The 13,294-nt window shown below is 49.9% G+C and overlaps 1 protein-coding gene and 1 long non-coding RNA gene across 6 annotated transcripts in view; one reads left to right on the forward strand and one right to left on the reverse strand.

The window, feature by feature from the left end:
* The window catches only part of LOC108351548 (uncharacterized), a 50,390-nt gene that overhangs the window by 31,551 nt on the left and 5,545 nt on the right, over positions 1-13,294 (forward strand). For all 4 annotated transcript variants that reach the window (XR_010053082.1, XR_005487402.2, XR_005487403.2 and 1 more), the window contains 2 exons: positions 4,301-5,312; positions 7,794-7,832. This is a non-coding gene — a long non-coding RNA (uncharacterized LOC108351548). The remainder of the gene's footprint in view (positions 1-4,300; positions 5,313-7,793; positions 7,833-13,294) is intronic.
* The window catches only part of Vdr (vitamin D receptor), a 51,994-nt gene continuing 39,580 nt past the window's right edge, over positions 881-13,294 (reverse strand). The window contains exons 4-7 of one of the 2 annotated variants that reach the window (XM_063263005.1): positions 12,926-13,097; positions 5,577-5,728; positions 5,265-5,381; positions 881-4,122 (exon numbers count right to left, since the gene is read on the reverse strand). In XM_063263005.1, coding sequence (XP_063119075.1) covers positions 3,863-4,122; positions 5,265-5,381; positions 5,577-5,728; positions 12,926-13,097 — 701 coding nt within the window. In that variant the 3' untranslated portion in view covers positions 881-3,862. The remainder of the gene's footprint in view (positions 4,123-5,264; positions 5,382-5,576; positions 5,729-12,925; positions 13,098-13,294) is intronic. The other variant, NM_017058.2, reaches the window with a different exon arrangement.

Raw genomic sequence — 13,294 nt, forward strand, 5'->3', positions numbered from 1 at the left:
AGTGTAGGAATAGAACAAAGGAAAAGCTTGGAGTGCGAAAACTCAAAATCATTTTGATCCAGTTTTAATACGTTTTTCAGATTGTGTGTTCCCTTGCATTGTCTGAGAATGCTACAGGATTTGTTGAGCTGTTTCTCAGTTTCACCTTCCCACAGAGACAAGCCTGCCTCCTTCAGACAGATACCGGTTTCTGTGTCTAAGTCAACTTATTTTTCATGACAAAGGCCCTCTAGCCTGGGCTCTTTCTGCTGGGACTGTCTTAGCTTGTGGCTTGAAAACTTTTCAGATGTTTCTGCAAATTAATGTAAGGCACACCCCCAGGTTTCTGAACCAACTTAAAAAGAAACCATGGGTGGGGCGCAACAGTGATATTTGCAGTTCTCCATTCTGAGCTCTTGGTTGGGAATTCTTCCTTGCTATATGTATCTCACTCCTGGGGTCCTCATGGAGACATATTTACGCACAGGGGCTACTATAACACTCTGTGTCTTGGCTGAGCGGATGTTTCTAATGCAAGAGCTACTGTTACCAGAGGTCACCTAGCTTTTATTCTTGATGATCTTTGGCAAGTGCCACACCTGACTGGGTCTACACATTAGGCCAAATATTTCTGGAGGCAGAGCATTCTGTGGTTTAGCACCTCTGGTGTCCCCATCTCTGAATGGAAACCTCCCTCATGTCCTCCTTAGTGTGGTAACAAGAGTGCCTGTCGTTTGTCACACCACCTAACTTTGTAGGGGGCAGTAGAATGTTGCAATTAATTAAGGCTTCCCGAGATAGGTGCCTGGCTCTAAACCCCACCCCTCACTCTCCATTTGAGCTCTGCCTCGTGGAAACAAAACTGCATCTTTCACGTCCGTCCGTATAAAGATCAAACAAGTTGGTTTTCACAAGGCATTTATTTACAGCGGCCCTCATCACACCGCAAGTGCTATGAAAGTGAGCGCATCTTTTACACTTGATCTTAGCCAAAAGGCCGAGAAGCGATGTGTGAGCATCTTTTATTACCATTGGCAAAGCTTTTTCATTGGTTTTTATGTGACAAGCTCCTGGAAAAACACACTTTTGTTTTTCTCTTGGGAAGTCTCTTAGGAAGGAAGCTCTTCAGAGCCATGATGTCTGACGTCCACCAGATTTGTCATTTCTTTCAACCATCTCTGGTGGCCTGGTTTGGACTCCTCCCCGACCCACTTTCTCTCACGCAGGCAGCAGGAGGATTCCCCTATCTTGGGAAATCTTGCTGATCTATCGTTTTGGAACCCATTTCCACCTCAGAAGTTCGAGCTCTTTCAAGGCCCTGCCTTTGTACATTCAGGATAAAACTGGATGCTGCTGTTCCCTCTCAGTTCAGCTTCTGAAACCTACTTGGTCTCGTGTCTTTTCCTCCCAGACTTCCCTTGGGTTGAGAAACTGGTATTCTCAGGATGCCTGAGGAGTTTCCTGGACAGGCCAGGGCTAGGAAGACAGAGGCTTTTCTAAAGGCTGACGCATGTTTCTGACAAGACAACAGCAGCATGCAGGGCTGATGTGGAGAGTCCTAAAACCAAGTCTCACTCAGGGAGGCTGAGTGCTTGCCCTCCTTAGGATGGGTGGGTGAGTTTATTACCCAGGGAGAAGGAAAAGTCCCAGATACAGACTGGCGCTAGTACCCAAGGCTTCCTCAGATCCTGGTGCAACCACCAGAGCAGTGGAAACAGGCTCACTGTAAAATGGCTCAGGACCATCAGTTCAGATTTTCTCCAGGCCTGGGGATGCTTCTAATTATAAGAGCCCATGTAGACCACACTCTCCTCTGATGTCAGGTTCTCATTGTAAAGGAGCCGGATTCGCTTATCAACTTTCAAACTTTCCCTCCCGTTGAGCAGTAAGCTGGATCAATGTGTTCTGCAGCTAAAATCAAAGGTCGCTCTCTCTAGGTTTTTTTTTTTTTTTTTTGTCTGCAGTAACAATAATCATTAATGTACAGTATTTTCACACACACACACACACACACACACACACACACACACACACACACACACACCCCACTCTGAATCAGGTGCCGTCACCCTCAGTGTTAGAACACAGTACAGGTGGGGTCTAATTCTGAAAACACCTGATCTAATGACTCTAAAACAAAGCCTTCCCTGTGCTGTTCCGCAGAACGGGAGAGCCGTTTTCAGATGTTTCCCACTGGAATTCTGGGAAACATAGGGCCAGGCGGACACTAATGGCTCTTTCCATGTTAAATTTGTCATCTCGGGGTTTTCAGGGAATGGAAAAATGTAGCTAGGACACATGCGGGGCTCGTGGGGCCCTGTTCCCACTGACCTTAGCCCTCTCTTGGTGCTTCCAACGTGGCTGCATTCCTCAGGTCAAGCATTCACTTGAAGGACCGTCTATGAGTCCCCCTGTGAAAAGAACCTCCTCTGTATGGGTCCCCCGCATCCACAACCCATGATCAGCAATGTGTGTATTTGGGGTGAGTGAGACCAGGGTTCCAAAGTCCTGGATTGCTACAGAGGAAGAAATTAAAGATAAGAACCTAGCCCATCACCTGGCCATTTCGTAGGCCTACATTGACTTTTTGGGTGGTAGAATGAGAGTCAGGAGGAACCGGCCCCAGATCACTGTACCACAAGCTCTGACCATCCCTCCACCTTTCCCCTGAGGGGGGAGCATTTGTATCTGGCCTTACATCTGGAAAGGAGGCTCGGAGGCCCATTTGGGCAGCTGTTGGTCTTCTCCCATCCCATTCTATTGGGCGGACAAGGTAGCTCTCATTGGTGTGTGTGTGTGTGGGGGGCACTGCTGCCAAGATGACTCCCGGGATACTCCTGGTGGTCAAATTGGGAGGTCGTGTGAGGCCAGAGGACCTGCTTTCTTGGGTAGGTGGTAAAACACTGGCGGGGTAAGGGATGGAGACAGGGCTATGGATTTCCTGAAAGTTGGGGACAACTTGGTCCTGACACATCTAATAGCTATAGAGGAGAGGTCCCAACAGCTCCAGGCTTCAGAACCCTCAGCTTGATGACCAAGATAGATGGACCTTCATTCATTGTTCTGCTGGGAGGCTGACTTTCTCTGTTCTTCATTACTTGGGCCCTGTATTCTATCTCCTGGGGCCTTTCCAATGGTGGTTTCTAGGTCCCTGGTTCTGGGCATGGGGAAGAAGCCCCCTGTACCACAGGTACTGGCCCTGGGGAATTCCCATGGCAAAACCTCAAAGGTGGGAACTGCAGGGCTGGGTGAGTGCTCCTTGGTTCGTGTGGTAGTGTATTTGGTCATCTTGGCAGTGAGTGAGCCCCGTGAGTATAAAGGCAGAGGAAGGAGGCCCCTCAGTGACCTACTCCCCCGGGTCAGAATAACACAGACAGGCGGCAGGATGAGACGGGACACAGTAGGGATGATGGGTAGGTTGTGTACCCTTCGCAGGCAGGGGCCAGATTTCTCACCAGGCTTTGGGCAGGTAGGGCTGGAGTGAGGGGAGGTGCAGGTACCTGTCCCTGAGGAGTGAATGCGTCTCTTCTGCCTGCCTCCCTTGACACAAGCAGCAGCCCCTTGTGGTGGAGGCATCCCCTAGGCAGAGTTCTGCCTTCAGCCCCTGCCCTCTATCCCCAATTGAGTTCCTTTGTCAGATAAACAGCAGCCTCTCCTAACTGAGGTCTCAAGAGACAGGAGCAACTCGAGGTCTACAGGAAAGGGAGACCAGGTGTTAGGCTGGGCAGGAGAAAGGATGAGGCAGACAGACAGAGGCCATGGCAGAGGAAGGACTGAACTCCAGAAAGGGCAGGAGGCACTGCTGGGCTGCAACCAGCCCAGGGCCTGGGCACAGGGCTCTGGAGGAGCGGCCCTACCCAGGCACCACTGTGGGCCACCCTGGTCAGGAGATCTCATTGCCGAACACCTCCAGCACAAGGGGTGTGAGCTTCATGCTATTCTCGGGCTGGAAGGAGAGGGAGCGGTATTGTTTGGAGTGTTCCTCGTTGAGGCTCCGCAGGTCGGCCAGTTTCTGGATCATCTTGGCATAGAGCTGGTGGCTGCCTGGGGGCGGGTGGCGGCAGCGGATGTAGGTCTGCAGCGTGTTGGATAGGCGGTCCTGAATGGCTTCCACCAGCTTGGCGTCCTGGACCCCAGGTCGGTCTGTGTCCCAGGGGATGGAGGGAGACAGGATGTTCACTGTTCAGTTTCACAGAATCCACCATCACCCAGGTACCCCATGCCAGCATCCCCCTGATGACATCCCCTGCATTTGGGACCAAATCCTTTCGCGGGCTCATTTGGTCCTGTTCCCACCTCACCCTACTTCTTCTGTCTCTAGGTTCAGTCCTTGCTTTGGAACTCAGGTACTTCCTACTCTGGCTAACAGACCTCCCCGTTGCCTGGAAATCAGCTCTCGTCTTTCCCCCCTGACCAACCGGTTATCACGGAACAGGCGCAAAGCGCTTTCTGAAGAAGGTCGTTCCTGGTAACCCTCCATCTCCACGCCCCCGTGACCTATACCAGGATCTCTCCGGCAGCATCTTCATATTCAACATTCTCGTAATATTTTGTTTTCCTTTAACTCTCATGGGAGAGAAGTCTATCCTTTTTACTGCAACTCCCTGTGCCTAGCCCAGTGTCTGGCCATAGTAGATGCTCAGTTAATCATTACTGAGCGTGTGAATAAGTGAACACACGTCAGCTAGACAGCAGGAGGGAGGCATATGTCTGTCCTTTGGGCCTTCAGACTAGGCATTCCTGGCCATAGGCCACTAGTTTGTCCCCTGTGCACACATGGTCCAGGCTGAGTCAGGGCTCTGTTCTTTGGGTTTTATCACCAATTTCTTCAAGATCACAACAACTTCCTTCTCAGTGTCTCCTCCCTTTGGGTTACAGCCTCCAGCCTCCAAAGTCAACTCAGGCAGAAGCATATATTAGTCCCCAAGGATTTGTGCCTGCATCGGAGGAACTCAGGAGACTGGAAAGTTCATCCGAGGTCACGCAAGAACAGAGCCTGAGTATTAGGAACACCCAAGTCCCATGAATAAGCTGTGGAACCCTGCTCATCTGGTTCCTCAGAATCCTATGAATCACCTTGGCCTGCATAAGACAAAGCCACATGTGTCAAGCGACCCCTCCACAGGCCTTCTGGGCTGTGCAAACCCAGCAAAGTGAACATTTCCTTGTCACTTCTCTCGTTCATTCCTCCCCCAGACTTCCCTGCTGGCTCTGAGAAGCTCTCTGTCATTCACAGTCCCCAACGTGTCCCAGGTCCCTCAGCTCCTCCCTGCCAGGCTCCGTACCCGGGGAGACAATGCAGATGGCCATGAGAAGGACATGCTCTTCCTCATGTAAGTTCAGCTTCTTCAGCCCCACCTGGAACTTTATGAGGGGCTCGATCAGCTCCAGGGTGTGCCCAGCTGTGAAAGAGAGCAGCCAGGGTCAGGTAGAGACATTCACCCCTACCTGAAACCCCCCCTGGGCATTACCCCTTCCCTCCTCTCTCTTGCTGCCCACTCCCCTTCCCCGTATCTGGTCAAACCCCCAGAGGTCCAGTGCCAGGATAGAGGTAGAGTCTGGGAGCTGGAGGAAGTATAGGAGGACGCCCTCCACACCTTTGGAGACATCGGTGACGTCGTACTTGTAGTCCTGGCTGCCACAGTCCCAGGACATATCATCCATGGTGAAAGACTGGTTGGAGCGTAACATGATCACCTCAATGGCGCTTGACTTAAGCAGGACAATCTGGTCATCGGAGGTGAGATCCCTGTCAGGGAAGGCAGGCGGGGAGAAGTCAGGTAATCAGTTCACGTCACGGGCCCTCGGTTAGTTTTTTTGGGCAGGACTGAACCGGCTGGCTGACCAGCATGTGTTTGGCTCTTCCGTCAAGGGGTTCCAGCCTGGCTAGAACAGGAAAGAAGGTATCTGGAGGGAGAGAACCCAGGGCTGTCCCAGTAGCTCGGTGACAGATAGCCAAAGCTATCCCGGACAGGGAGGGACAGCTAAAGGAAGCTCCCTGGGTTGTAGCACACAACACAGGCTTGCAAAAGGTGTAGCCAGAGCTGCTGTCAACACCTTCTGTGTTTCCAGTTGTCTAGTCCTCCTCAGTAGCAACCTTAGACATTTCTGTCCCCAGGACACCTCCTGAGCCCTTGACTTCTTCAGAGTTCCATCGTGTTTTTTGGTTTGCGTGTATGTGTATGTTCTGAGGCCAGAGGTTGATCTCCAATGTTTTCGATTGAACATTGTGTCTGGAGGCAGGGTCTCTTGCTGTTTCTGATCGACTATCTGGCTAGTGAGCCGTAGGGACCTACTTGCCTCCCTATGCTGGCACTGGGTTTACAGATGCGAAGGGCCACATCTGGCTTTGCAGTGGGGTTTGGGGATCTGAATAGGTCCTCACACTTGCACAGCAGGCCCTTGATCTACTGAGCTGTCTCCATAGCTGTGGGGGGTTGAATGTAAGTAGTTCCCACCAGGTCATATATTTGAATGCCTAGTCACCAGGAGTGGGGCTATTTGGGAAGGATGAGGGGGTGTGGCCTTGGTGGAGTAAGTGCGGTCTTGTTGGAAGGTGTGTATCACTAGGGGGTGGGCTTTGAGGTTTAAAGAGCCCAAACAGGACTCAGTGGTTCGCCCTCTGCCTGCTGCCCATGGATCAGGATATAAAGCTCTCAGCTACTTCTCCAGTGCCGCCCACGTCTGCTTCCCGGAACCCTCTAAAACTATAAGCAAGTGCGCTCCCACCCCCCCCCCCAGTTAAATGCAAGGGTTGCCTTGGTCATGGAGTTCTCTTCACAGGAACAGAACACTATGATAACGGCCCTCCCTCCGTGGTTTGTGCATCAGCCTCCTACTGGGATCCCAGAGTCTCAAGCCTTTCGTTGGCTTTCCTATTGCTGCTGTCCCAGGGCAATGCTATTCTTGTGCCTAAGACCCTCCCTAGAATCAAGTCCACAATTTGGCAGTGGTTGGCCTTTCCAGGCCTCTCTCCCATTTCAAACGCCACCCCTTCTCCATTCTTGCAACACGGGACCACTCTGCATTGGATTGCCGGGTACTCCTTCACTTCCGGCCTTGAACATGTGGAGCTGAGCCGGGAACCGCTCTTTCCTTCCATTTTTTTTAAAAAAACCTTATTTATTTATTTTATGTATATGAGTACACTGTAGCTGTCCTCAGACACACCAGAAGAGGGCATCAGATCCCATCACAGATGGTTGCGAGCCACCATGTGGGTGCTGGGAATTGAACTCAGGACCTCTGGAAGAGCAGTCAGTGTTCTTAACCGCTGAGCCGTCTCTCTAGTCCCTTTCCTTTGATTTTTTAAAAAATTACATTATTTGTCTTGTATGTATGTGGAGGGGTGTGTGTGTGAGTTATAGGATATGGGTGGATGTGAAGGGACAACTTGGGAGAATCTTTTCTTCTACCACATGGGTCTCATGGATTAAACTCAGGTTTCCGGCTTGACAGTGAGACCCTTTATCTTTTTAAGCATCTCACTGGGATCAGAAACAACTTCTTTTAATGCTCCATCTTGCTGGCCTAAAAACCAGCATGCTGTCCTGAGGCATCCCAGTCTCCAGAAATCTGCCTCTCCCCCTGACACCAGCTGGCCTCTCCCTTCCTGTCCTTGCCTCTGTCTTCCTCCATTCTCTGTTTTGTCCCCTCTTCTGGACACCAGGGGCTCAAGGTAGCCCAGCCCAGCTGGCGTTTTTTTCCTCTGCCTCCTGAGAGCTGGGGTTGCAGCGGCACCCAGTTCTAAGTTTTGTTTGTAAGCTACTGAGAGCCAACACCAAGTCCTAACTGCCTTATTGTTTTCCCCACAGTGATTACTGAATGCTGGATGCAAGAGGATCAATAAACAGGTTGGTGTGACAAGAGGCCAATCTTCTGAGTCAGGAGCTGGGCTTGTCTAAGCAACGGCTGGGAGTGGGGAGCCAATTGGCTTCTGGCTTTCTTTCCTTTCCTTTCCCAACTGTCTAGACTCCTCCGCAGGTCTCCCGTAGACAGAAGACACTTTCCACAGCACTTCCCCATGTAAATGCAGGAAACAGTTGATAGAGGGTTGGAAGTGAACGGCTTCCATGGCTAGAGGGCCAAGACTGAGAAACCCCACAGATATAACATTTGGAAGGCTCTGATTAGAGACCTCATGGCTAATTCCACTTCGGCTTGTTGAACGGCTGTGACTGGCTTCTGCAGAGTTCTCCAAGAGCCAAGCTCACAGCCTCTGGACCCAGCTGTGAGGCTGTTACCCAGCGCCTGGTCAATGGCCTGTTATTCTGCCTGTCCCTAACCAATAGGACAGTACACTTGTGCATGTTCTAGCTGCTCATCAAACCACCAGACTTCTGCATTAGCTGTGAGAGATCCTAACCGTAGCCATGTGTATGTGAGTACACTGTCGCTGTCTTCAGACACACCAGAAGAGGGCATCAGATCTCATTACAGATGGTTGTGAGCCACCATGTGGTTGCTGGGAATTGAACTCAGGACCTCTGGAAGAGCAGACAGTGCTCTTAACCACTGAGCCATCTCTCCAACCCTAGTTTAAAATTTTTTTAAAAGAAAATGTATTTATCATTACTATTGTGTGCACATGTGCTATGGCATACTTGTAGAGGTCAGGGGGACACTTTTGGAGAATCAGTTCTCTGGTCTTTCCTTCCCTATGGATTCTGAGAAAATGACCTCAGGCCTTCGGGCTTGGCTGGAACGCACTTTCACCCAATAAGCCTTTTTTAGAGAATTACACTGTCTTACTTTTATCGTTGACAAACAGATTAACAATATGGTATCTAAGTACTGAATGCACATTTAAAAAGTAAAAACTAACTGTGTAGTGATAGGAGGCTGAAATATGGGAAGTCTGAGTCCAGCCTGGGCTACATAGTAAGTTCTGGACCAGCCTGAGCTTTGAAGTGAGACACCACGACAAAAGCAAAAAAAAAAAAAAAAAAAAAAAAAAACAAAACCCAATAATGCTGACACCGCTTCCATTGAGTTTTAGCTATTAAATCTTGGGGAATTAAGAAAAAGTATAGAAGCCCATAAAAACCAGCTTAGTTCTTAGTAGGTAGGCTGTATCATGTTGCAACACAGCAACATATGAGGCATCTTGGCTACTTCTCACTTCTCCTCCATGTGACTGCCAGGAAGGTCATTGCTCAGAACTGGTGTCTAAAAGTGAGCAGTCAGGGCCTGCTGCTTGAAACGGGATTTCAATAGGAGCCGTCCGTCCCTGTCTCTTGTGATCCAGACGGACTACAGTCTGACTAGGTTGTCAGGGAAACCTACCAGGAGTCCACACTACACCACAGCAGGGAAATGCAGGGACTTTCTAATCATGGTTCCAGGAAACTGGGAAGGGAGCTCGCTCTGCTCTAGCAAGTACTAACCCGGTGCTCTTCACAGTAGCGATTCACAGCTGTGGCCACTTCCGGGCACCTGAGATGCTCCCTGGAACTCTGTTGCTGTCTGGCCCGCCCCTCCCTGCCTGTCTTCCCACGGTATTGTACCTCCAGCAAATTTCCAGCGGAGTTCTTATCTCCTGGCAGCCATTGTCTACTTGTCTATCTTTCCCATCAGACCCTGGATCCCTGGAGGCCAGAGCTGATATTCTAATCAACTTCAATCCCTCATGGTTTACACAAGAAAGCTGCTGAATGGAAGGATAAACTGTAGGGCGAGGGAGCATCGCAACCTCCAGCCTGTGACTGGAGGAGTCCCCAGAAGTGGAAGTGGGTGGCAAGCATTTAGCTTAAGAAACCGGGCTTGAGCAGCTGGGGTCTGGTACCCTACGTTGCTGGGTACAGCAGCCTGCGCATGCTCGGTCTCTACCACAGCTGCGCAACCCAGCAGACACCACCTCCTCCATGTACTTCGTCTGAAACACGGCGGAGAGAGAGGTTTGTGGGTGAGCTGGAGCAGACTGAAGAGTGGGAGGTAGGATGGGGGAGCAGAGCCAAGGGTGCACTCCTGTGCCGTGCAAGCTCAGAAGAGCCTATCAAAGTCCTGCCCTGACTTGGTCCTATGCCCATGCGGGAGCCTCATCCCATCCCCACGCCCCTCACCCACACAGAAGTCTCGTCCCGCCTTTCCCCACCTGTCTCCCTTGCCTTCGGGCAACGAGATCAAAGTTGCCAGGGATGCAACTACTGTTCTCAGAAAAACACAACTCCTTAGCGTGGAAACCGCAGACCCAGAGAGCTGCCGGGCTGGCTCCTGTCCAGGTGTAGCATCCCTTCTGTCTAGTCAGGGTATTCACATTTCTGTACTTCCAGAGCTCCGGGCAAGGCCTGGTCCATTTTTGGTTATAAAGCAGCCTGCTCTGAAACTTCTCAGGCCACACTGACAAAAGAGAAGCCAACCCGAGGGTGTTTAGCATCCATTTAGCCCACGTTGCAGCAATACCTGGGCGGCTCTCCTGTCTGTTCATGTGCCCCTCGCTTGAGCCGTGGCTACAGCGCTTAGCTAGTGAACCCTGTGGGGACATGAGGCCTGAAAGGAAAGGAAGGAGTAGATGTCTCGGCCTTGGAGAGAGTGAAGAAGAGAGCTGAGGTGCTTGGGAAGGGTGGGGCTGGGTGGTCTGGGTTAAAGATGCTGTTCAATGCATTTAATAAAAGCTGCCTCTCCGGCTTCCAAACACCAAACAGGGGTTTCAGGGGCCACCTGTCCGCCCTCTCCCACACTGTGGGGAGGGAAGATGGTGCTCATAGAGGAGGGTGCTCCTCAGAATCAGGTGGAAGCCAGTTGCTGCCGGAAGGACTTCAGTACCTTGGAGTGTTTTGATTCCAGTTATTTACACAAAACACAACTTTGGAAGACATGGCGTTTGCAGATAGCAGCTTCAAGTCCGATAGAAGGAGATGGAACTCGTGCTAAATGAAATGTGTTGCCTGTTCCACAGCAGGGCTCTGAGGGTGAACCGGGCCTCGTCCCACACAGGCGCCTCAGTGTGACCAGCTGGCTGACAGAGCTGCCCTTGCTCCCTTCGCCACAGCTGAATGTGCACACACGCACGTGCGTGGCTGTGTGTGTGTGTGTGTGTCTGTGTGTCTCTGTGTCTGTGTCTCTGTGTGCATGTGTCTTTGTGTCTATATGTATGTCTGTGTGACTGTGTATGTGTGTGTCTCTGTGTCTGTATGTATGTGTTTGTGTGACTGTGTATCTCTGTGTGTCTCTGTGTGTGTGTGTCTGTGTGACTGTATGTCTCTGTGTGTGTCTGTGTGACTGTGTGTCTCTGTGTGCCTCTGTGTGTGTGTGACTGTGTTTGTGTGTGTGTGGGGCAAAAACATGAAAGTCACCTCCTGTTAGCTTCTACCCAAAGGTAGCCAGGGACAAATCACTTCCAGCTCCCAGGACCCAATACCAGACCCTAGCTTCAGTGTTCAGGAAGTGGTACTGCTCCCACAGGAAGTGACAACAGCACGACTTTGTGTTGACTGACTTCTTCCTATCTCTTGACCACATTATGTACGGGTTTTACAGAAATGTACCTGACGAACTTTTGGAAAGAGTGAAGATATTAAATATACACAAATATAGATCTAACCATATTTCAATATATATATTAAAAGTGACAATACTGCATGGTTTTAAAAATATTTAACACTGCATGGATATTCAGGTATAAGTAACATACAGGCTGTTATCTTATTTTTATATGTATATATGTGTATACAGATATATAAATATACATACATTTATATTTACATATAATTATATTCATATAATATATACAATACATGCATATTATATTTTATAATATAAGTCTATAGGGTGTCTCTGTGTGTGCAGGTCTCTGTGTGCATGTTTATATGTGTACAGACATATGTGTAGGCATGTGTATGGAGGCCAGAGGTTGACACTGTGTACCCCACCTTGATCACTCTAACTTTATATATTGAGGCAAGGTCCCCTGAGCCCTCAAGTTGGCTGATGTAGCTTGCCCTAGGAATCCTCTCTACCTCTGAATGCTGAGACTTGTACCAAACTAGTCTGGATTTTTTTTTTTTTAAAAAATCTCTATATCTGGGTATTTTTGCCTGGGTGTACATCTGTATACCACATGCATGCAGTACCTGTGGAGTCCAAAAGAGGGCACTGGATGTCCTAAAACTGGAGTTACAGACAGTTGTAAACTATCATGTTGGTGCTGGGAATCGAACTTGAGTCCTTCAGAAGAACAGTCAGTGCTCTTAAGCCCGCTTTCCAGTCCTGGCGTGGGTTTCTTTATGTGGGTATTAAGGATCTGAACTCTGGTCTTCATGATTATACAGCGAGCGCTCTTAAGCACCCAGCCATCTCCCCAGCTCCAAATGCAGCTATTGAAACAAACTGATGTAAACGGGAAAATCTGTGTGAAGGACTCTGTACAGCAAAACGCCTACTCTAGTGGATTCTTCCTATCTACCTATCTTGGTAAGAAAGCTTAGAATGACCAGGAGATGATATTTTGATAAATGTCAGGTTTGAGTAAAGAATGGCCAGGTCATGTATGCCAGTGAACCCCATTTTTCTAAGATTCCTGAATTCTTCCACAAGTCCCTAAGTCCTACATGTTGTTTTCGCTGTTATTTCATCCTGGCCTCAGAAGTGCGTGTGCAGGATCGAGTCTAAAGGGATGATGTCAGGACTAGTCGCAAGCCAGAGGAATTGAGTAGGAAACCACTGCAGGAGCTAGGGGTGGTCCTTGGGCTAGTTCTGACATCGTAAAAGAATCTTAGGTGGCCATGAAACCTCGGTGGGATTTCACTTCATCCTCTGGAAAGTGAGGATGGCTCTCAACATAATGCTGGACAGCTACATGTGCAAAAGTATAGTCCTGGTCTAGTCCAGGGGTTCTGGTCAGGCACTCTGGGGTGAGCCTGAGGCTGTGTTTGGAGGAAGCAGCCAAGCATCTCCCAAGTCCTCACAGAATTCTGACAGTTCTCCGCCCGTGGCAAGAGCTTCTTACCTGAATCCTGGGATCATCTTGGCAAAGCCGATGACCTTTTGGATGCTGTAACTGACAAGGTCAGCCAGGTGGGGCAGCATGGAGAGAGGAGACAGGTCCAGAGTCACAGACGGGTCATCAGAATCCTCTCCGTTCAGATCCAGGTTGGAAAAGCCGGATGGTTCCATCATGTCTGGGGATGAGGAGGAAAGAGGTGGAACTGTTTAAGGACACCCGGGCCAGACCCTCCTGTGAGGATCCAATAGTGACTGCCTTTTCCAGGGTCTGCTCCTCCCAAGGCTCCCTCTGGTCTCTTCTCTCCCCATCTCTTCTTATAGCTGTTAGAGGCAGTAAATTCAAGGAGCCAGAGATAGTCAGGGAAAAAAAATC

This window comes from Rattus norvegicus, chromosome 7 (genome assembly GCF_036323735.1).
Source record: "Rattus norvegicus strain BN/NHsdMcwi chromosome 7, GRCr8, whole genome shotgun sequence".
NCBI lineage: Eukaryota > Metazoa > Chordata > Mammalia > Rodentia > Muridae > Rattus > Rattus norvegicus.